Source organism: Monodon monoceros, unplaced genomic scaffold, assembly GCF_005190385.1.
Source record: "Monodon monoceros isolate NGI ecotype Baffin Bay Population unplaced genomic scaffold, NGI_Narwhal_1 Super_Scaffold_11, whole genome shotgun sequence".
NCBI lineage: Eukaryota > Metazoa > Chordata > Mammalia > Artiodactyla > Monodontidae > Monodon > Monodon monoceros.
In genome coordinates, this window is record NW_021703767.1 from 1,237,605 (window position 1) to 1,259,127 (window position 21,523).

Sequence of the window (21,523 nt, forward strand, 5' to 3'; positions counted from 1 at the left end):
TTTTACCCTGAAGTGAGTCTCTTCTTAGCAGCATACTGAAGGGTCTCGTTTAGTATCCAATCAGCCACCCTATGTCCTTTGATCAGAGCATTCAGTCCATTGACATTTAAACTATAAGTATTGATAGATATGTACTTATTGCCATCTTATTACTTGTTTTCCAGTTGTTTTTGTAGTTCTTCTCTGTTCATTTCTTCTTTTCATTTCCCTTGTGTGGTTTGATGATTTTCTTTAGTAGTATGCTTGGGTTCCTTTCTTTTTGGTTTTTGTGTACCTATTGTAGGTTTTAGATTTGTGGTTACCTTGGGGTTCCTATATGTTGACCCATGATCATAACTACTTGATTTAAACTGAGTCACTTAAGTTCAAATGCATTCTAAAAGAGCTACATTTTTTACTCTCCTCCCCCACATTTTGTATTTTTGATATATTTTACATCTTCATGTTTATCCCTTTACTGTATATTGTAGTCACAGCTGCTTTTACATTTGTCTTTTAATTACATACTGGATTATTTAAGTGATCTTCAATCCTTACTATATATTTGCCTTTCCTATTGGGATCTTCTCTTTCCTACATATTCTTACTTCTTTTCCATTTAGAGAAGACCCTTCAACATTTCTTTTAGGGTAAGTTTAGTATTGTCAAATTCTTTTAGTTTTGGCTTGTCTAAGAAATCCTTTATCTCTTCTTCTATTCTAAATAATAACCTTTTTGGTTAGAGTATCCCAGGTTTCAGCACTTTGAATATATCATGCCCCTCCCTTCTGGCCTGCAAAGTTTCTGCAATCAGCTGACAGACCTATCAGGGTTCCCATGTAACTGACTCCTTGTTTTTCTCTTGCTGCCTTTAGAATTCATTATCTTGAACTTTTGCCATTTTAATTATATATCTTGGTGTGGGTCTGATTGGGTTCATTTTGTTTGGGACCCTCTGTACTTCCTGTACCTGGATATCTGTTTCCTTCCTTAGGTTTAGGAAGTTTCAGCCATAATTTCGATACCCTTCTCTCTCTCTCCTTCTAGAAACCCTAAAATGCGAGTGTTGGCATGTTTGATGTTATCCCAGAGATCTCGTATGTTCCTCGTTTTTTGGTTTTGTTTTGTTTTCATTTGTCTTTCTGTCTACTGTTCTGATTGGGTGATTTCCATTATTCTATCTTCCAGATCACTTATGTGTTCTTCTGTGGCATTTAGTCTATTACTTGTGGCTTCTAGAATGCTTTTTAATCTCAGATATTGAATTATCTATTTTTGACTGGGTCTTTGTTATATTTTCTAGTTCCTTATTAAGAAGATCTGTGTTTAGAGCAATCCTCTTCCCTAACTCAGGATTTTTGTTACCAATGTTTTGAATTCTTTGGTAAATTGCTTATTTCTGTTACATTATTTTTTCTGGAGTTTTCTCTTTTTTCCAATGGAGAGTAGTTCCTCTGCCTTTTCATTTTATTTAACTTTCCCTGTCTCTATGCATTTACCTGAAGCAGTTATCTATGGTGGTCCTCAAGGGATGATCCCACGTGGGGGCATCACTATGCAGACTGTTTGCCCAGTGTCTTTGCTGTGAGGGCTGGATTTGATGTGGACACCAGTCACATCTTTCCTCAGGGTATGCTGGCCACTGTCACCTTGGGAGGGGATGTGGCTGGAGATGGAGGGGCTAGAGCATGTGCGGGGCAGGGTATGAGGTAGGACTTCCTCTCTGCTCAGTGGCCATCGCCACCCTGTCAGGGGTGAGGTCAGCAACCAAGCTGCTGGAGCGGAAGCCCTGAGGGTTGGGCTCGAGTTGGCTCTGTGCCCTTAAAGTGTGTGTTTTTCCATCTCCTGCGCTGAGTACTTTGCCCCAAGGGAGGGGAGTGCTGAAGCCAAAGGGGCTTGTGTGCTTACAGAGGTCTGATGCGCTGCCTGTGTAGGCGTCTGCAGCTCTGCTCAGATGCAGCCCATGGTCACATCTTTTCCCCTGTCTAGTGCTGTGCTGTGGAGTGGAGTAGGCAGGGTCGGGGTGTTCACTCAGCTTGGGCTGGGACATGTGCCGAGGCGGTCATGGGAATTCAGGTGGCCACCTGAGTAAGCACCAACAGTGGCTGACATCACCCCACCCAGACCACACCCCAGGCCTCTGGGTCACCTCTGCATACTCAGATCAAGTCTTTTCCCAGGTCCTGGCTGCCCTAGGTCCAGTGCCGAGGTGTGGTGTGGGGTGGGCAGGGCCAGGGTGGTCGCTCCGCTCAGGCTGGGGAGAGCAGAACAGAAGCATCACTAAGGCAGACCTCTCCCCTCCCTACATGGGGTCAGCCAGCACCCGTGCTCCTTAACAGCAGGGAGTCCAGGCTTCTCCAGCCCTTCCATCTGTCCCAGTGGCTCTCCGAGGAACAAGAGGCTTGTCTCCTACATGCAGGACCCCAGGACTAGGATGCCCTGTCTGTGGCTCTCACGACTCACTCCCCAGGGCTGGTGTCAGCCCTGCGATCTCCCTTTTCCTCTGAGTCTCCTCTCGGGGGCACAGGTCGCGACCCGCCGCTCTGCTTCCCGTCCCACGCAATTACGTGGTTCTCCTTCTTGCAGCCTTGGTTGTACAGCCATCCTCCTGCCAGTTTGCAGCTAGTGTTCAGTGAGGAGTGCTCCGTGTGGAGGTATCTTTGTGGAGCTCATGGGGAGGTGAGCTCACACCCTTGCTTCCCCATCTTGGCCTCTTCCTCTGGGTGCTCCTGTTTTGTGACATCGCTGGCAGTAAAACCAGCACTGGGGGGAGTCTCACCCTGTGACCCCGGGCAGCCTGGCTGTGACCACGGCCCCTGGAGCTGGGGCACTGGGCCAGTCCAGCACCTTGGTCTTTCTTCTTGAGTTCTCCCAGTGCACATGGACAGCAAACTGGGCCAGTCGAGAAGCTCAGACTCAGGGGTCCAGTGGAGAAGGCAGAACTGTCCTGAAACGTGCAGGTGCTGGATTTGAAACTAATCTGAAAAGGATAAACGAGAGAGCTCAGGAGGCCGGGGAAGAGCATCACGTGAGCGTCCAAGGCAAAGGCTCACGACCAGGAAATTCTTTCCGAAAGTAAACGCATGCTGTTTATGCTGAAATTAAAATAAAATTCTCATTTTAACCTCGACAGCATCTTCAAAAACAGCTCACTGCTAAGTCTTTAAATAAGTCCAGCTAGAGTTGCTCTGGTTTCCAGGAAACCTTGTTTAGTTACGTCAGTCTCTCTCTGCACGGCGTTCAGGTCCGTTTTCCTTGCTCCCTTCCAACACTACGGTTCTCTCGCTGCTGTCACATATCGTTCTCTTTTCAACGTGGGAATGATCTGCGATAAACCGTGAAGTGAAAAAGGAACGACAAACACGACGCGAACTGTTAAACACACAGATGCGCACCACGTGTGCACAGCCAGAGGACCAGAATGGGACAACCCACATGTGCTGGGTGCTCCTGCCCTGGGCACTTACTAACTGCGGGACCCGCTGTGAGAAAGTTTTGAGGGCTTTGCTGTGGGGCCCATTTCAAAGGAGCGTGACCTCCCAAGACCTTAAGACACTGACACCCCCCCCCCACCTCCAGACTTCTGCTGTTTGAATCCTTTCGTCTGTGACGACACCTGCAGTGGTACCTGTGGGCCCCAGGCTTTGGGGTCAGAGATGATACCGGGGAGGAAGAAGGAAGAGCAGATTCTTTCCTTATTTATAATTTCACGTTTTTAACAAATATATGTGGTGCAGTGCCAACTGAAACACTATTTTTCCACGTTTTCACAGATACAGATGCCCTTCATATACCTATGATGTGGTAAAACACATTTGACTTTCACAGGTGAGCTATCCTTTCAAGACCTTGGAATAGTCCTTTAGCGAAATGGTCCTGTCTTTTTAGGTCGCAGTGGTGGAGCAACACCGCTTAGTGAGCACCACACAACAGGGCACTAGTCAGCAACGACTGCTGAGCGCCTCCTGCATGCCGCGTGTTTCACACACGATGTTTTCGGTGGCTATGAACGTAAGAGACAAGTGACGGCTGTAATGAAACAAAGCGCTCTCTCCTCAAATGTAGAACACAGACTAAGCAGGGAAAATTATTTTCTGACTCGTGAGAAATTTACACACCAACACACACCAAAGTACACTTACGTCGTATCTACCAGTGGAAGTTCAATGGGTGTGGATGCTACAATTTCAACCACCAAATTTTATGTCTGTTTTTTTTTTCTTAAAAGACAACGGTTAAAGTTAGAGAGCTGTAAAATTTGATCCAAAACAGCTTTTGTTTTTCTCGTTCCTGTGTAATTCATGTGCTCTAAGAGATACGCTTTCAAATAAAGTTCCACGTTGCTTTGCTTAGTTAGAGATGGGCTAGTAGCAAGACCACAGACCACGGCAAAACACACACACACCAACAGGCATTCTAGTTCAGGGTTACGGTTTTAGTTCTAGCTTAAAAAAGTAGGTAAAGCGATATTTCCAAAAGGATAAAAATACCTTAACTGTGTCCTTTTAAACAAAGGTGACCTGAGCAGTTAGGACCCTTGAATTCAAAAGCTCTTGTTCACTTTACTGTTAGCCACTGACATTCTAAAAGAGAAACAACAAACAACTGGTAGCACAGGGCACGCTGGGTAGGGGCAAGTCCCCACTGAGAGACACCACTGCTCGTCATGGGCACACACACCCCATCGCCAACCTCTGCGAGCAGGCCTGGGAGTGTGGCGCCGGCCGCCTGCAGGGCTCATCACTGTGCTGACGTAACCCGCGGGGCCCGGCCCAGCTTCATCTCGGGCGGCTGCTGCCTGCGGGATCCTCACAACATCTGTGAGCCTCTGCTACTGACACAGGACTTGAACACACCAGTACGGGTGAAAGAAAAGCACACAGGTGCTGAGTCTGGGCTCTAGTTTCCCCATAAATGGCAAGGTTTTCAATCAGCTAGAGAGAGTAATCTCGAGGGACTCACTCAAATGACCCATCGCCTTCCGCTCTGGCCCGGGCTCCCCCATAGCCTCAGGGCAGCCTCCCTCTGGTGCTTCCCTCCTAAGACTCAGAGGCTGCAAAATCAGGTGCGTGGGACAGAGGAAGGAGGCCGCCCCGGAGATACTTGCCGCTGAGCAGAGGCTTGTTGAGGGTGTACAGGGCGGGCAGGTCCTCTATGTTGGAGATGCGCTGGTACATGGCCCTGGAGAGGTGGTCCCCATGGTAGAGGCTGCCCAGGATGATGCTGGAGAAGTAGATCGGCTCCACAAAGACGCTGAGCAGGGACCCCTGGATGCCCACCACGTTCCACCTGAAGGCAGAGGGACAGGCTCCTCAGTGCGGGCCCCCCCGGCCCGCGCCCTCCACAGCGGTGTGCTTATGCGGCACCGCTCACGCTGTGCAAGTGTCAGCCAACTGCAAGAGGGCAGCGGTTAAAAATAACCCACTTCGCAGTTTGAAATTTTAAAAAATCTGCTTAGAAATTCTCTTCTGCAGGCACGATCTTTGCCTTTATGTTTCCCACGATGACACATTTACTGAAGATTATTTAGCTCGGAAAAGGGATCAACGAGCCACGTTTCTGGTGAGAAAAATCAAAAGGAAAAATAAATCTTTATTACTTCTAATAAATACGGAGGCAGCTGTAGAGGAGCCCCCGGAGACCGGGAACGGATTCCTTCCTGCTCCCCCGCAGCGGGGCCGACCGCCCTGACCCTGCGTTTGGCTGGCGTGTGTGAGGGTCCCCCACCCCGTCACACCACCGACCCTCCAGGGCTTCGCGCTCGACACCACCAGACACACCGCTGCCCGATCCCTACACACAGCAGGGGGGCCGCTCTCCGGGCCTTGGGAGCCCACGTCCAAGCACCCGCGCCGCCGGGTGCTGAGTCTGGGCAGCTGAGGGGCACAGCCCACGCGCCCCTGGAGCCAGCGGGCCGTCCTACGGGCGCAAGCGGCAACAAGGCAAACGTGTGAACCAAGAATTAAAAACTGAGGGAAATCAACCTGAGGGAAGGCAGAGTCCCCGAGGAAGAAGGTGGTGCCGACTTCTGGGAGGGTCCCGGAGGGGACGCGGCCAGGCAGGCAGGGAGCAAGCGGTGGGGAGGCCGGCCGGTCCTGGGGGAGGGGCAGCGGGGGCTCTTCAAGCTCAGGCGGGGAGCCCAGCACAGGACCCACCGGGTCCGCACCCCAGACCGCGGGTAGGAGGCCGCAGGGGAGCTGCCCCCGCACAGCACGTGTCAGCAGTACGTGGGGACAGGGCTGGGCCCGGGGGCCGGCAGACCCTGAGAGGACTGGGGGCGTGAAGGCAAGGCCCGGGCTCCGCCCTCAGAGCCCCGGCCCGGCCCTGCCCGGCTCCACTCTCACCAGCGGCACCGCGGCGCCAGTAAGCAGGGCGGGCGGCCCAAACTCCTGAGCGGCCCAGCCCGTGCTCCGTGGCTCAGGCCAAACCCCTGTCACCGGCCCACGGCCAGCAAACCTGTGGGACCTCCTCTCGGAATAGATCAGGGGCCGCCGCCACGGCCTCTGCTGGACCCGGGTCAGGTCACCTCCCTGCCCCCCTCGCCGCCCCCTCCCACGGGGAGCCCAGCAAACACGCCCCCACCCCCGGGGCCCCTCCCGGACAGTCGCGCGTGACCCTGTGGAAACCCAGGCCAGGCCACTCCTCGGCGCAAGCCCTCCCCCCCCCCCCCTCTTCTCCCCAGGAAGCACCACCTTTCCGGTGCCGGCCAGCCCGTCTGGCCTGGTACCTCCGCCCCCACCCCACCCCCACCCCGTGCTGGGCTGCGCGGCCGCAGTGCCCCCACCTCGGTCTCTGCAGACAGCCCCTCTCGCGGCGGCCCTCCCTCAGCCGCCACCAGAGCCCACCTGGGCCCCCCCCGCCCCCCCAACCTCCTGCAGCACTTACCGTGCGCCACCACCCGCCCTCCCCTAATACACTCCACGTGGAGGGGGCTGGGCTGTTTAGTTCTCTGGAAATGCCCCAGCACTTAACCTACACGCCTGGCATACAAAGACCAATACGTGCTGAATGGACAAATCCTCAAATTGCTACATCCCATCCCTCCCACCCTCTAAAGAGGAAATTAAAACACACGTTTTCCCATCTAGCGAGGAAAAGCAAGAAACATTCGGTGCTTACGAACACCACAGGGCACCCTTTCTAATGTAAATCAGAAGCTTCTTCGTGGGTTTAGGCCGTACTAAGCTGCATTCAGACCCCTGGGGCAAACTTGAAAGCGGCGATCCTGCAGAAACCTATACTCATTACAAGCCCTTAGCTCTGAACACATGCTTCGCGAACTCTACGCACAATTGCTCTGCGGAGGCCCTGGTGGGCGATGGTCTGGCACACCAGCCACTCCGCTGCATCTCCTGCCAGTGAGCGTTCCAGGGAACAGCGAGGATGTGCACGCATAGGGTGTGTGCGCTGCAGCCCCCCGCCCCAGGGCAGCCCTCTGTGAAGACTGGAAACTGGCCCCACCCCACGACCCCGCCTCACAGGGGCTGCAGTGCTGGCGCCCCAGCACACAGGCGGCTGCACACAGGCGTCCCTCCTGCTCTGTCACTTCTCGGAGGATGGGCTTCAGAGCGTGATCGTGCTGTCACGTCCCTGGCCCAGCTCCCCTGTGCCAACCTACAGCCTTCCCCCCGATCCCGGGGGGGCACAAACCCCCTTCGCCCTCCTGGCCCACCTCTCAGTCTGCGCCCACACAGTGAAGGTGGCGGACCCCCAGCGCTCTGAACAGTCAAGCTGCTGCCCTGCGGCAGGTGGACTCTGCCCCCCCCACCTCCGGGCCCAGCAGTGCCGAGAACTCCCTCCCTCCCTCCCTCCCTCCCACGCCCGGCGCAGCCGACAGAACTCACCCAGAGACGGGGAGCCCCCCGCAGGCCCCTCCCACCCCGCGCCCCACGCTGCTCCCAGGACCGCCCTCCAAATGGACCCCGGCAGCAGGGCTCACCTCCCCCACCCCAGCCCACCGTGGCCTCACTCCAAAGCCGGCCCACTGCCCTTGTCCCCATCTGGAACCATCTGTGGGAGGTGGCCCTGCCTCTCTCTAAGACCCAGGTCAGCCCTCCCCGTACCTGCTGTGGGCCTTCCGTAGGGACGGAACGGCCCAGGGGACTCTTCACTCCCCCACGGCAGGGACGGGAGAGGCTTGTGAGGAGCTGGCCGCCTCATGGCGCCATCCGGCCATTTGCTGGTGTGATACCAAGCGACTAGCCACTTTCAACCATGCCGGATTCATGCTGACCAGGTGACTCGGGAGGAAGGGGCTGGTGGCCAGAGGAACCAACCACAAGATTAGAGGGTGGTTCCGGGAGGGGAGAGGGGCTGGGGTTGAGTTAATCACCAAGGACCAAGGATTCAATCCGTCTGCATACAGACCCCAGAGGACAGGGCTGGAAGCTCCCCAGGCTGAGGGGTGGGCCCCTCCTCCCACGTACCCCTTCCATCTGGCTGATCGGTGAGCCTTCCTAGCGATCTACGGAACCCACGGATGGTCGATCTGGGACCCTCGATTTGCAGTCAAGTCAGGGGTGTGTAGGAACCTGACCCCCAATCCCAGCCCCCGTGTCTGAGCGGGGGCAGCTTCACAGGCCAAGCGCTAGCCCTGGGTGGTGGAGCCACAGGGTTGGGAAGGGGGCAGGACAGGGCACTTGTCCCCACGCTGTCCCCTTCCTCCTGCCTTGCATCTGCTTATTCAAGATGACGACCATTGTACACGGTGAAAGGCACAGATCTTAAGGGTTTGCGTCCCTGAGTTTTGACTTTTATGTGCATGGGTGGAGCCCCACTTCAGGAAGATGGAGCATTCACAGCCCCCCAGCAAAGGCCCTTCCAGTCCATGCCTCTGACTTGCTGAGCTGTGGGAATTATCTTTACAAACCTTTTGCTGGTTATGTGAGTCAGATCTCTTTTCCCAGCGTGTGGCTTTTCTTTCCAATATATCTATGGGGGTTTTGGTAAATAAGTTTTAAAATTTCAATATGGTCAAACTGATTCATGGTTTTCTTTCTCATTTGGGCTTTCTGTGCCCTGCTGAAGAAGCCGGCTGAGGTGGAGGCCCGCCAGCAGTGCCGGACACCTCGGTGCAGCCCCGGGTCTCCATCTGTCGGCAGGTGCCTCTGCGCACACGGCCCTGGCTCAGGATGGTCGCCAGCCGGGTCACCTCGTCCACGAGTCCCCCACGTGGCACAGACCGCAGCTGCAGCCCCGCGTCCCTTCCCTTCTGAGCAACAGGGCCTCCATCCCCCTCCAGACGGCAGCTAACCCAGGCTCCTCCGCAAGGAGATGCGGCCGCACACCAGGTCCTCGGTGGTGAAACGCAGCTGCCCTGCCAGCCCGAGCCGCTGGAGGCCTGCCCGTCTGGCCCTCCTGCTGCTGGGGATTTGGCCAGCTCTGGGCACCGGGGAGACCCTGAGGACAGGCGATACAGTGGCGGTGCAGGAGGACGGAGCCTGGCCTCAGGGTGACCAGCCGACCACAGCAGCTCCGGGTGACCTGTTCCCAAACTTGATTTCCATGAGAGATCAATAAACTTCTATCCAGTTATGTTTCCTCCTCAGTGTAGGCGAACCTGCTCACAACTGGGGCACCATGTACCCGGATGTCCCTCTCCAGGTCTGTGCTCTATGACACCTCCCTGCTGCCTTTACCACTCAGCTTGACGCGGTTACTTTTCCACTTGAGTGTCAAGTGCTATGAAAAATGAGATTTTGATTGAAGTTATAGATTTGGAAAAAACCGATCAAGCTATTAAAAGTACGATTGGGGCTTCCCTGGTGGCGCAGTGGTAGAGAGTCCGCCTGCCGATGCAGGGGACACGGGTTTGTGCCCCGGTCCAGGAAGATCCCACATGCCGCGTAGTGGCTGGGCCCGTGAGCCATGGCTGCTGAGCCTGCGCGTCTGGAGCCTGTGCTCCGCAACGGGAGAGGCCACAACAGTGAGAGGCCCGCGTACAGCAAAAAAAAAAGTACGATTGGATTCAGTGTAAATGTGAATGTTTTTATAATTGAGGATGGCTTGTCACTTTGTTTTCCTTCCTGGTCTGGTTTGGGATACAGGTGGTAGGCAGCCCACAAAATGAGCTGCGGTTGTTTCCCTACTTTCCTAATCTGTAGAAATGATTATATAAGCAGGGATTGCTGCCCCCCCCGCCCCCCAAATGCAGAGCCTCTCACAGAAAAGCCTCCTGGGAGACCTGCGTCCTCTTTCTCCACAGCCACCTCTTTGACTTGCTTCAATTTATCTATTTCTTAGGAGTGGGGGGTGACTGGTTTAATTAATGGCTAGAATTCCATTCAAATTTTCTACCTATGCTTGAGTCAATTTTACAAATGTACACTTTTCTAAAAAGTTTTTATTTCATCTCAGTTTAAAAAGATATTGGTAACGCAGTGTCCGTAATTCTCAGTGTAACTACCTGAGCACATTTCCGTCCCTGCTGAATCCCTGACCACCCGCTCTTCCTCCCCGAATCTGGCTTGGTTGGGCCTTCTATCTTGGTCAGACTTGCCCAAGCTCTGCCGATTTCATTACCTTTTTCAAAGAAGCAGCACTTGGTCTCGGTGCTCCTCGCTGCTCATCTCTGTTGTGTCTAATAATAATTTCTGGTCTTTATCGTTTTCTTTTTTCTACTTATTTGGATTTGCTCTACTGTTCTCTTTCTGACTCAGTAGCTGTGGGGCTTTCTGTCACTTACTTACAACCATTTCCTAACTTCTGTGAGCTGCTGAGGGGCAGCTGACACACAGCGCCCCGCACGTGGTTAAAGCACAGGGTCTGGGGAGTCCTGATGTTTACACACCCCCGAGTCTCCTCACACCTTGCTCGAGGCCTTCCTCCTGCCCCTCCTGCTCTGGCCCCGATCCCTGGGCAACCACTGATCTGCTTTTCTGTCACCGTGAGGTAGTTTGCACTTTCTAGACATTTACAGACAGGGAATCACACAGTAAGCACTCCTCTGGTTTCCCATACTCTGCATAGCTATTTTGTGATGTGCCCATGTTGCACTGACTGTATGTCACTGTTTATTCTGTCCCTTGCCAGAGCAGTGCCCCGTGGCACAGACACACCCCCTGCTTACCCCTGTTTATAGACTGACAGCAGTTCGGGCTGCTTCCAGCTTTTGACTTGTACAGGGAAGCTGCTGTGAGCACTCCTATGTGAGTCTCTGGGGACACTGGTTCCCTTTCTCTCGGGAAACAGGAGTAGAATGGCTGGGGCACACGGCTGCCAAGCTGTCCTCAGAGTGGCTGCAGCATCGGTCCCCAGCCTGGGAGGATGGTGCTCCTGCTCCCGGGGTTCCCACCACGCCGGGCAGGGGTCTAGCCTTAGAGCCAAGCACGTGCCTTCACAGCCCTCCTGCACTCCCCGTGATTAACGATGTGGAGCATCTTCTTGTGTGCTAATTTGCATCTTTTTTGGTGAAGTGTCCATTAAAATATTTTGCCCGTTTTAAAAATTGTTTTTCCCCCTTGTTGGGTTTAGAGGGTCTTTATATATTGTGGATATAGGCCCTTTATCAGATATATGATTTGTAAATATTTTCTTCCAGTCGGTGACTTTATTTCTCATTCTTTTAACAGTGTCTTTCAAAGAAGTAATTTTTCATTTGGTGAGGTCCAACTTGTCACTTTTTCCTTTCATGGAGAGTGCTTCTGGTATCGGGTCTAGGAAACTGCCTATCCCAGTTGCCAGGATCTTCTCCTGTTTTCTTCTAGAAATTTTACACATTTAGGTCTGTGACACATCTTCAGTTAATGTTTGTATATGGTGCAAAATATCAGGTTCATTTCTTTTGTTTCTCCATAGGGATGTCCAATTGTCCCAGCACCATTTGTTAAAAAGACTGTTCTTTCTCTACTGAATTGGCTTTGAACCTTGGTCAAAAATCATTTGTGACTGACAATGAACATGTAGGACTTGAAATAAGAAACACAATACCATTTACATTAACACCTCCCAAAATCAAATATTTAGGTACAAATCTAACAAAACATATTCAAGACCTATATGAGGAAAACTATAAAACTACAAAAGAATCAAAGAACTAAGTAAATGGAGAGATATTCCATGTTCATGGATAGGAAGAATCAATATTGTCAAGATGTCAGTTCTTCCCAACCTGATCTATAGATTCAACACAAACCCAATTAAAATCCCAGCAAAGTATTTTGTGGATGTTGACAAACTGATTCTAAAGTTTATATGAAGGAGCAAAAGACCCAGAACAGCCAATACAACACTGGAGAACAAAGTTGGAGAGCTGAGACTATCTGACCTCAAGACTTACTATGAAGCTACAGTAATTGTGATATTGTTATTCATCAGAAGAGTATACTTGGTCACTCAGATGACCAAAAATATATTTTTCTTATATGTATTTGGTCTTCTTCTGGGGTTCCTGGCTCATAGCTCCCAAACCCTTGGAATTTCCTAAGTGATTAGAGCCATAAAGGTGTCTTATGTTAATGAGGTGAATTCTGTCACCCACCTAAGGATGGGGGCTGGTTGTCTGTGGAGCCAACTACGTGATTATAGAAGGTGGGAACTTTCAGTCCTGCCCCCCGATCTCCTGGGAGGGGAGGGGGCTGGAGGTTGAGTTCAAATACCAATTGCCCATGATTTTAATCCACAGTGCCTTTGTAGTGATGCCTCCCAGGGCTCAAGAGCCTCTGCCCACAGAGACCCCAGCTTTATCCCCTCAAGGTGACCCCCGAAGCACCTGTTTAGAACCTTAGTCCTTCAGAGAATCTGTGGAACACATGAGGTAGGAAATGGGGGCGAAGCACCGGTGTTTCTGGAAATGGCAGCATGCACCCCAGGTACTCGGCGGGGTTGGGGGGTGCTTACCGCGCCATCTTGTCACTGCAGGACATGGTGAGCAGCCGCTCCCCTTGCAGCACCCCGTCCCAGGTCTGGATGCTGGCATTCGAGCGGACTGGGATCGTCCCCTCACCAGACTCTATTTTCGTCCGCAGCTGTCCTCGGGCTTTACGATTCGGATGTCTGTCTGCTGGTTCTAAGACAGAAACATAAGATCCTCTTGAGAGGGTCCACCGGTAGTTGACCATATACTTAACTCACTGAAAAGCACATCTAACAACACCTATCGATTCAAAATACACTTTACACTTATGTGTGCGTGTGTTTATGCTATATACACATAAGATATGTGTGTACAATGTAATTACATAAAATCCGACAGGAGGGTATACTACAAACCAAACTCAAGAGGGTGGTCTCCTTAGTGGTTGGGAGAAAAGAGGGCTTCCATTTTAATCAAAATGATTTATTTCTATCATTAGAAACGAGCTGAAGCAGACAGGACAAAATGCTAACATTTGCTAATTCTAGGTGATGGATATTTGGGTATTTGCTATATTTCTTTGCTGTGTATTTAAATTTTCAAAAATAAATCTATAATGATGCAGAAATAAATTCATAGGAAGCATTCACACACATCCAGAGTGATTATCTCCAGGTTATATGAATATGGAGTGATTTAAATTTTCTTTTTTATGTTTTAAAAATATTTAGCAACTTTCTACAGTGGGTATATGTTGCTGTTATAATCAAGAAAAAAAAAGTAATCAAATGTTCTATTTGGAATAAATAATGCTTAAGCTTGTGAAGGGATGTGGGTACAAACTCCTGTGAAACAAGAGCACTAACAAACGTGAGAACAAGGGAGGATGGAGGGCACGTGGTGGCCACCAGCCTGCACCTGCTTTTCTAATTCGATTACACACTCATTAAACTACGACTCCCCAGAAACATGGATGATGACGTACACTTCCAATTCAGAGACAGGTATTACCCAAATTTAAAAACTGAAAACAGTTTTGATCTAATATCCTCACTCTATTCTAATTTCTCATTAGAATCCACATTTTCATTCATTAAAATGTCAACTTACTGAGAAGAAAAACCTCATGTTTTTATATATTCCTACCAGGTCCACATCCAAGGTTGAAATTTTTAAAGAAGAAAGGATATTAATGCAGGTTTATCCTTTTCTCTGTTCTAGCACAGTCATGAATTTTCTTGAGACACTGTGGCCGTGGACGAGCCTGGTGCCATACCTTCCAGGACGGTCTCGTGTGGCGAGAAGATCCTGGCATCTCCACAGGGGGAGGTGCTGATGTACAGATGGAACCGGACCTTCTCCTTCAGCTTAAATCCTCCCCGCTCGGACTTCTCAAAGATGGATCTTTTTTGATCATCTTTGCTACTGAAAGGAAACAAGTTGCAAAGATAAACTTGAAAGCTGAATACAATCAAAATTTAGTCTGTCATAGCTTACGATGATTTGCAAAGGCCAGTGTTTTCAACGGGGTATGAGAAGCTTGGACTGGGGTATTTATTTTATATGTTAATGATAATTAGCACAGTTCCTGTCTGCTCACCAATGGGACATGCCATCAATACGCAAGTAACCTCTCCTCCTCATTCATGACCTCAGAACAGAAAGGAAGCGTGTCAGATGTGGCCTGTGGCGAGAAGCAGTCAGGTCCACGGTCAGTGGTTCCGGGCACAGTGACTGGGGCAGCACTGCCCCCCTCCCCAACACTTACTTCTGCATAAAATGAAAGCTCGGGATCTGAAACACAGACATGGCCCCTCTGACTACACGTGTGGCGTGTATGTACAGGCAAGTGTGTGTGTTATAATTCAGCTTCACGGGGAAATGGGATCCAACCTCACTGTTACCCAGAAAGTTACTAGGTTGAGAATTTTTCAGAGCTTACAGAAGCAGTGGAAAGTTTTGCAATACATTCTGATGAGAGAACAATTAAAAAAAAAAAAAACAGCTTCCTTTACTTATTTACTTGCTAAACTTACTTTAAGTAAAGCTCAAGTTGTGTGTAAAGAAATCTAAGCAAGGATCTTCGAGATATGATTTCTGCGTGGCAGTCGTTCAGCGCAAGGCCGCGATCACTCATGTACTCGCCGTTAATACACTTTGTTCCTGTGGAAACACTGATCACCTTGGCATCCTTCACATCTGTGCCTGAAAAACAGAAGAGAAATCGTTCCTCGCTATTCCTTGCCACGCCCGGGCTGGACCCGCATTCCCAGGGACTGACCTGGGAGACATCAGCTCATTTTTCACACCCTGCCACTGAACCTCACCTGGGCGCTGCTAACGGGCCCCCCCGAGCCTTGCTTTGCACATTCTGGGAGGGTAACCCTCCCCACTCTTGCGTGTAAAGATTCTACTTGGAAAGTTACTTCACCTGGAACGCACTAGTCTTTTCTTGAACACTCCCCAGTGGACACGGGGGAGCACTGTGTAGAGGCAGACAGACTGGCCTGGTAATGAATCCTGGGAGTAACATCAAAGCACTGCAGAGGCTGGGAGGACTGCCCGACACTCACCCCGGGGGCCCAGGAGTCATGCAGGGGGCTGTCTGGCAGCCTGGCACCGTTTAACTGCACGGGGAGTGAGTGCAGCCGTCAGCACTGGGGAACCTCGGGAGCCACCACTCTGACGTGCAGGTGTCGACAGACAGACCACGTAGGACGGGTGCAGGCCCTGCGCGCGGCCTGTCGGGGAAGGTACCTCACTTCCCTCCCATGTCCTCCGAGGCCCATCCAACCATTGTCTCCATTTGTAGATGAGGGGACTGAGGCACAGGGCCATCAAAGTTGGCCTGGGGATTTGAACCAGGTCTCCTGACGTCAGGACCACATGCCACGCGCAGTGTGGTGCTGCCTTCAGGCGTCAACCGTGGCTTCGAGCGGAGGGTCCCGAGTGCAACACACGCTATGGGGCAAAATGCCCCCACGAGGTAACATGCCCCTTCTGAGGCGGTTAAAACACCTGGATGAAAAACCACAGGCTCGCTCACTCCCGTCACCGGGAAGGGTAGCGCCTTGCTTAGGAAACGACGTCATCCAGCAGCATACGCGTTCACCTTGACGTGCGTACAGGACGACAGCAAGGAGATGGAGGGAGCAGAGGGACAAAACACAGGCAGCTCACATCAGAACGAACACTGAAACCCAAGTTACTGCTCAGAGCATCCATCCTACCCGTCAGACAGCTCTCAGCCGTGCCAAGGTAAAGACACAGCAAGAAAATGAGATCCTGTCCTCTAGGGCACGGAGCGTGGTCAGCGCCGAGGATCACAGAATTGGGTCCTGTCCATGATCAGAGGTGAACCACGCCTCAGGAGAAAGGGACGGGGAGTTGCCCCATGGGAACTGGGGTTGCCCCTGCCTGCCGGGTGTAGACAGATAACCACCCCCCGCCGCCCCCCTCTCTGGCCTCTGGCTGGCTTCCTACACACGGCAGGCCAGGCTTGGCCAGCTGGGCTGAGCAGATGCTCCGAGAAGAAAGGGACAGCCCCAGACTCAGCCCCTTTGAGGGTCCTCCGGCCACCCAAAGATGCAGGCACTGGCCGAGGCCGTGCTTTCCTGTTCCCAGGAGGGATCCACGGAGACGATGCTCGGCGGGCTCACTCCTGGGATGTGGCAAGAGAACTCAGGGAGGGTTCCCTTCGCTGCTGGGAACTTAGACACAAATTTAATAGGGCTTCTTCTGCTACCCCAAAGCGTGCTTTACCCCCACAGATTTTCTACTCTTGCTAGGACTTCCTCTCTCCCCCGTAAAAGTCACACAGAAACTTATCTGGCAGCGTTAACATTAACGGATAAATCGGATTAAGTCCTACTTCCAAGTGAAGTAAGAACTAACAGCTCTCCTGCAGGTTTCCAGGGTCGATCAAGGCCATTCACATAAGATTATAGGGATCAAATATTAATACAGGACTCTTTCTCCAGATGAAAACCTTAGGTTAAAAAGATGAACCTGTAGGGGGAAAATATAAGCGCAGTTCCTCTATCCGCACATGGTAAACATTCTGAAGGAGAATGAAAAAGTGACCTCCTGCTGGTGTCACAGAGATTTTTCTAGACTGAAAGCATTTCACCTTTATTAAGCATGAAAGCAGGCAGGTGGACACACCGCCAACATGGTTACCTGTTGTCATGACGATTCCAGCAAGCACTTTCCTGCGTGCGTGGGGGGCGGCGAAGTTGTCCGTCAGGTCCCCAAACTTCTCCAGAACCAGGCGCGCCACGGCATCGGCTAAGACCTGCAGACCAAGCAGGGATTTAGTGCTCCCCTTGGGGCCACGTTCCGGGGCCTCTCCTCTGGAACCACAAAGGTAAGCCTGGCAAACAAGTGTGTGCGTGTGTGTGTGTGTGTGTGCGTGTGTGTGCGCGCACACTTTTTCCTCCCAGACATTCCTTGGAAACAGACGCCCAAGGGGCGTGCGAGGGTCTCTGCAGGACAGTCTGGAGCCCGACTGCATGGGAGCCAGCACCTGAGCAGGTGAGGCCTCCTCACAACAGCCCTGCCCCAGGGGAGGGACCCAGGCCCAGAGGCGAGAGCGCCTGCCTGGTCACCCCCCCTCCCACCCTCTGCGGCTCCGAGTCCCGCAGCCACAGCCCCCGAGTGGCAGGGCTTTGGGAAGAAGTGAGATCACAGGAGGTGCGGCCCAGTCAGCTCAGGGCTGGCGAGGCCCCATGGGGGACACGTGGGAAGAGGAAGGGGAGGTCTGAAGGGCGGTCACATTGCAGGATCACTAAGTTCACAGTACCTCCCTCCCAAAGGCACCCAGTCCCTGTGTGTCTCAGTGATTTCAACATCTAAAAATAATTACCGTGGTCCAGTCACTCAGAAACCAGCACCGCTTAGAGCCCGTAAGGGCATTTGTCACTTAGATCGAGTGACACCAGAATGCACCAGAGGCTACACTTGTACAGGGCAAGTGTAACGTGATTTTAGAAGACTTCTCGTGGTGCATTTCCAGGCCAGGGAGCCACTGGACTGAAGGGAGTGCTTCTCAGAAGCAAACACATCGGTGAGATTTTGGACACGGTCCTGCTTTCACAGCTGATGATCCATCTTGGATAGAATGGACCCTCGGTGTTTTGGGAAACGATGCCTGATGGGAGGTATGTGCCAGGAGCCCGCGGGACCCACATCCCACCAGCTCACACTGGTCTGGAGTCCCCAACTGGGCCCTCAATAAAATGCTCCCAAATGAACAGAAAAGCCACCTGTCCGAAACGGTGGCTTCTCTGGGAAGAAGCGTCATCAGGATGCTTTCACCTGCCACTGCACCAGCAACAAGCCCCAGAAGGCGGCGCTCAAGGCCAAGGGCACAGAGTGTGGCCAGAAGAGCAGGGACGGGGCCCCACTCTGCACCCTAGACAGAGGCACAGAGGACGGAGGTGTGCAGGCAGGAGAGGCAGCGAGGCCACGGACAGAAAGTCAGGACGTGCAATCACACGATGGGACGATGCCCTCCGGTGGGAAGAGAACAGCAGGAGGGAAGGGGAAGGCAGAGGGAACAGAGACCGCTCCATGCAGGGTGAGGCGGGGCTCCAAACTCAGAGAAAAGCAGGAAAGCGTGGAGTCAGGCACTTGCACCGACAGCCTCTGCCCAGGCCCGCCCTCCCATCCCCCGAAGGGACTGGGCGTGAAGCAATCTCCCTCTAGATTCGGGGCAGATATAATAACAAAGGGTACATGTGCTCAAAGTCAGCTCGAGGCTGGGCCCCGCGGGACAGCTCGGTCCAGCCACGTCCACCAAGTTCACTGACAGACCGCCCTGCACACACCGTGTGGGCAACGCTGTCTGATTTTAAACCCTCCGATGCCGCCGTGAACGCCATGGAGGCAAAAAGTCCTGAGACCAGGGATGGCCAACCCACGCCCTTCAAGGATTCCACCCGCAAGACAGCAGGACGTTTCACCCCCCTCTAGACCATACATCTGGAAATTCCCAGGGGAAAGAGTAAGGACTGACCCTCTGGAGGCCGGCACAGGTCCTGCGACGAGGACACAACTACTTCCTGAGGTACCGCTCAGGGGCTGGCAGCCACCCTGGGGGCCCTGTGAGCGGGGCGGGCTCGGGCGGGGGGAGAGACGGCTCCACCTTCCCAGACCCGGCTGGCCTGGGCCACAGAGGCCACCTGGGCAGGGCGGAGACGGCCCCTCCCGGGCAAGGCTCCACCAGCCAGGGGCTCCGGTCACTGCTCCCCACTGACATAACAGCCAGGGTAGAGGCAGGCTGCCAGTGCACACGCACACACCCACGCACACGCAGACCTCCGCCCACCTCCCCGCCCCCCCCCCCGGGGTGTCACCCACGCAGAACCAAGCACCGGGGGTCACGGCATTTGACGAGTCCAGTCTCTTCACATGACTGCCAATGGTAAGGGAAGACAGGGCCACTGTGGCTCAGGCTGAAATGCTCTAACGAACAGTAAACCTGAAAATAAAAAATCCCTCGGGAACTAGTGCCGCCCATGTGTAAAATGATAAATGGACTAACGGTTCTTATGAATAATATTAACGAGAAGTTAATACACGGGAAGCGGTTACTTGGCTCAAAGAGTAGAAAAAATCAGCGAAATCCTTTGAATATGTTACTTTATACTGATGCTGTATTTGGTTGCTTTAAGCGAAAGAAAATAAATTTCCTTTTTTTAAAACCGAGAACTACTGGTCCTCTCGGGTGACAGTTGCACAGAGGTCACAGAAAGGCAAGACGGAAGCCGAGCTTCCTGAGCGAATGTGGGCTGTCCTGTCAATTCGGAGTCCTTCATTTTTTTCTCCTCAGATCAGTGTTTATTTTATCTTCAAAGTGAATAATATTTTGACAGAAAGAAATAGAGAAGAGGGTCAAACTTTCTCCCTGGAAGAAACATTTTTACAATAGACCAGAATAATTTTGGATTTCCAGGAAAAGAAGCAATAAATAACCGGAGTTCTAGGGTGTTGAGATGACAACTAAACATCATTTCCTCCTTCCTACTCCTCAGAGCCCACCCTGAAATGTCCCCTCTCTTCACACTGAAATTTCACCCTGATATTCCCCCTTCTCACCCTGTCCAAGACCAAACTAGGAGGGGTGCCCACCTCCGGCTGAGCAGGGGAGCCACAGGGACCCCTTGGGGAACTCCAGGTGCCGAGACCCCCAGGCACCCGGCGGGCTCTGGAGCGCTTGCAGAGGCCCCGACGCCCCGGCCCTTCTGACGTGTGCTCGCCACCGCTGCAGCTCGGCCTCTGCCTGGACAGCATCCGTGAGGTGCTGGTACTTGACCCAGACTTGGGTTTCAGCTGCTGACCCGCCGGCCTCACCTGTCCTGTACCTGGGTCCCAGGTGAGACACGGAGAGGGGACCCCACTGAGCTGGGGCAAGATGCCAGGGCTCCGGCCCTCCCCTCCCCTCCTGTCTCCTCCGCGACAGGCCGCCGTGGGCTGTGGTCGCCACAGGGGCAGGCGGCACAGGGAGGGCACCTCGGCCCACCCGCCGTGGGCGGCACTGACCACACTGCACCTGACGGCCCTGGCTGGGCTTCGCAGCGGCCACACAACCGGCACAGTCACGGGAAGGCGGCCCGGCAGCCGGACTTACCAGGACCTCCCCGTGCTGAGGACAGAGCGACGAGAAGACACCAGTGACCATGGCAACCGCACCCCGTCTAAAAGCGTGAGCAACACGCAGCCGCGCTCGGGCGGCTTTCCTCACCTGTGGCGAGTGCAGCTGGAGGCCCTCGCTGGGGACAGGCTGGCGAGACGGGGTCTGGTCCAGGCGCAAGTTAAAGACAGTAGCCAGGGCGGACTGCGCGGCCCGGGCCTTGGCGAGCTTTTTGCTCCTCCCCGAGCCCTCGAAGAACTGCCCGTCCACGACCACAGACAGGACGAAGTTTTTGGCGTGGCTCTCCCCGCTCTCCGAGAGGAAGTCGTACTTCAGTCCTGGGCGCAGCTCGTTCAAGATCATCACGGGGTTCTTCCCGCTCGGGGGTGGGAACGGCGGGGGCACGGGGAGGGGTGGCTGGGCCAGGCCGGCAGGCACGGGAGACGCAGCCAGGCTGAGGTCCCCACTCGAGCTGAAGGAGTCGTCGCCATTGGCGCCCAGGTAGAAGGGCACATCCGGCCTGTCCGGGGTCTCGAAGCCGTTGAAGAGCGCGTCGGGGAAGTCGGCCTGGTCGGACGTGAAGTCTGCATTGGCGGACAGGCTCCGGCCCATGGCCAGGTGGGCCTCAGAGGCGTTGGGAAACTGGACAAAGGAGCGCAAGGCCTTCTCGGCCGCGTGCAGCTTGGCCTTCTTCTTCGTGGGGCCGGAGCCCTCAAAGACCTGCCCGTTGACCTCGACGGACATGACGAAGAGGGGGGCGTGCACGGGGCCCGTCTGCGACAGCAGCGTGTACTGCAGGCCAGGCTTGATCTCGTTGAGCTGCATCAGCGCGTTCTTGGGCAGCGCGGGCCCCGGCGCCCTCCTCCGCTTCTTCAGGCGGAACTTGGAGTGGCCATTGCTGCTCTCGTCCAGGGCCCGCTTCCTGCCGGCGCCCCCGCCACCCCCGTTGGAGAGCGGGGCGCCCTCGCCAGGCCCCGGGGCGCTGCCGTCCTTGGGGGGCGCGCCGTCCAGACTGCAGTTTTCCTTAACATCTGTGCTGCTCGAACCTGCGGTGCCCAGAAAGAGTAACTTACAACGCCTTCGTTGCAGGATCTTGTAAATGCAAAATTTATAGATTC

The 21,523-nt window shown here is 53.3% G+C and overlaps 1 protein-coding gene across 6 annotated transcripts in view; it reads right to left on the reverse strand.

Annotated features, from left to right (window-relative positions):
• The window catches only part of ADARB1 (adenosine deaminase RNA specific B1), a 113,552-nt gene that overhangs the window by 13,528 nt on the left and 78,501 nt on the right, over positions 1–21,523 (reverse strand). For 5 of the 6 annotated variants that reach the window (XM_029214714.1, XM_029214713.1, XM_029214716.1 and 2 more), the window contains 6 exons: positions 20,517–21,451; positions 16,952–17,066; positions 14,809–14,977; positions 14,049–14,197; positions 12,817–12,985; positions 5,087–5,268 (listed from right to left, as the gene is read on the reverse strand). In XM_029214714.1, coding sequence (XP_029070547.1) covers positions 5,087–5,268; positions 12,817–12,985; positions 14,049–14,197; positions 14,809–14,977; positions 16,952–17,066; positions 20,517–21,451 — 1,719 coding nt within the window. Of the gene's footprint in view, positions 1–4,469; positions 5,269–12,816; positions 12,986–14,048; positions 14,198–14,808; positions 14,978–16,951; positions 17,067–20,516; positions 21,452–21,523 lie in introns of all 6 variants that reach the window. The other variant, XR_003792365.1, reaches the window with a different exon arrangement.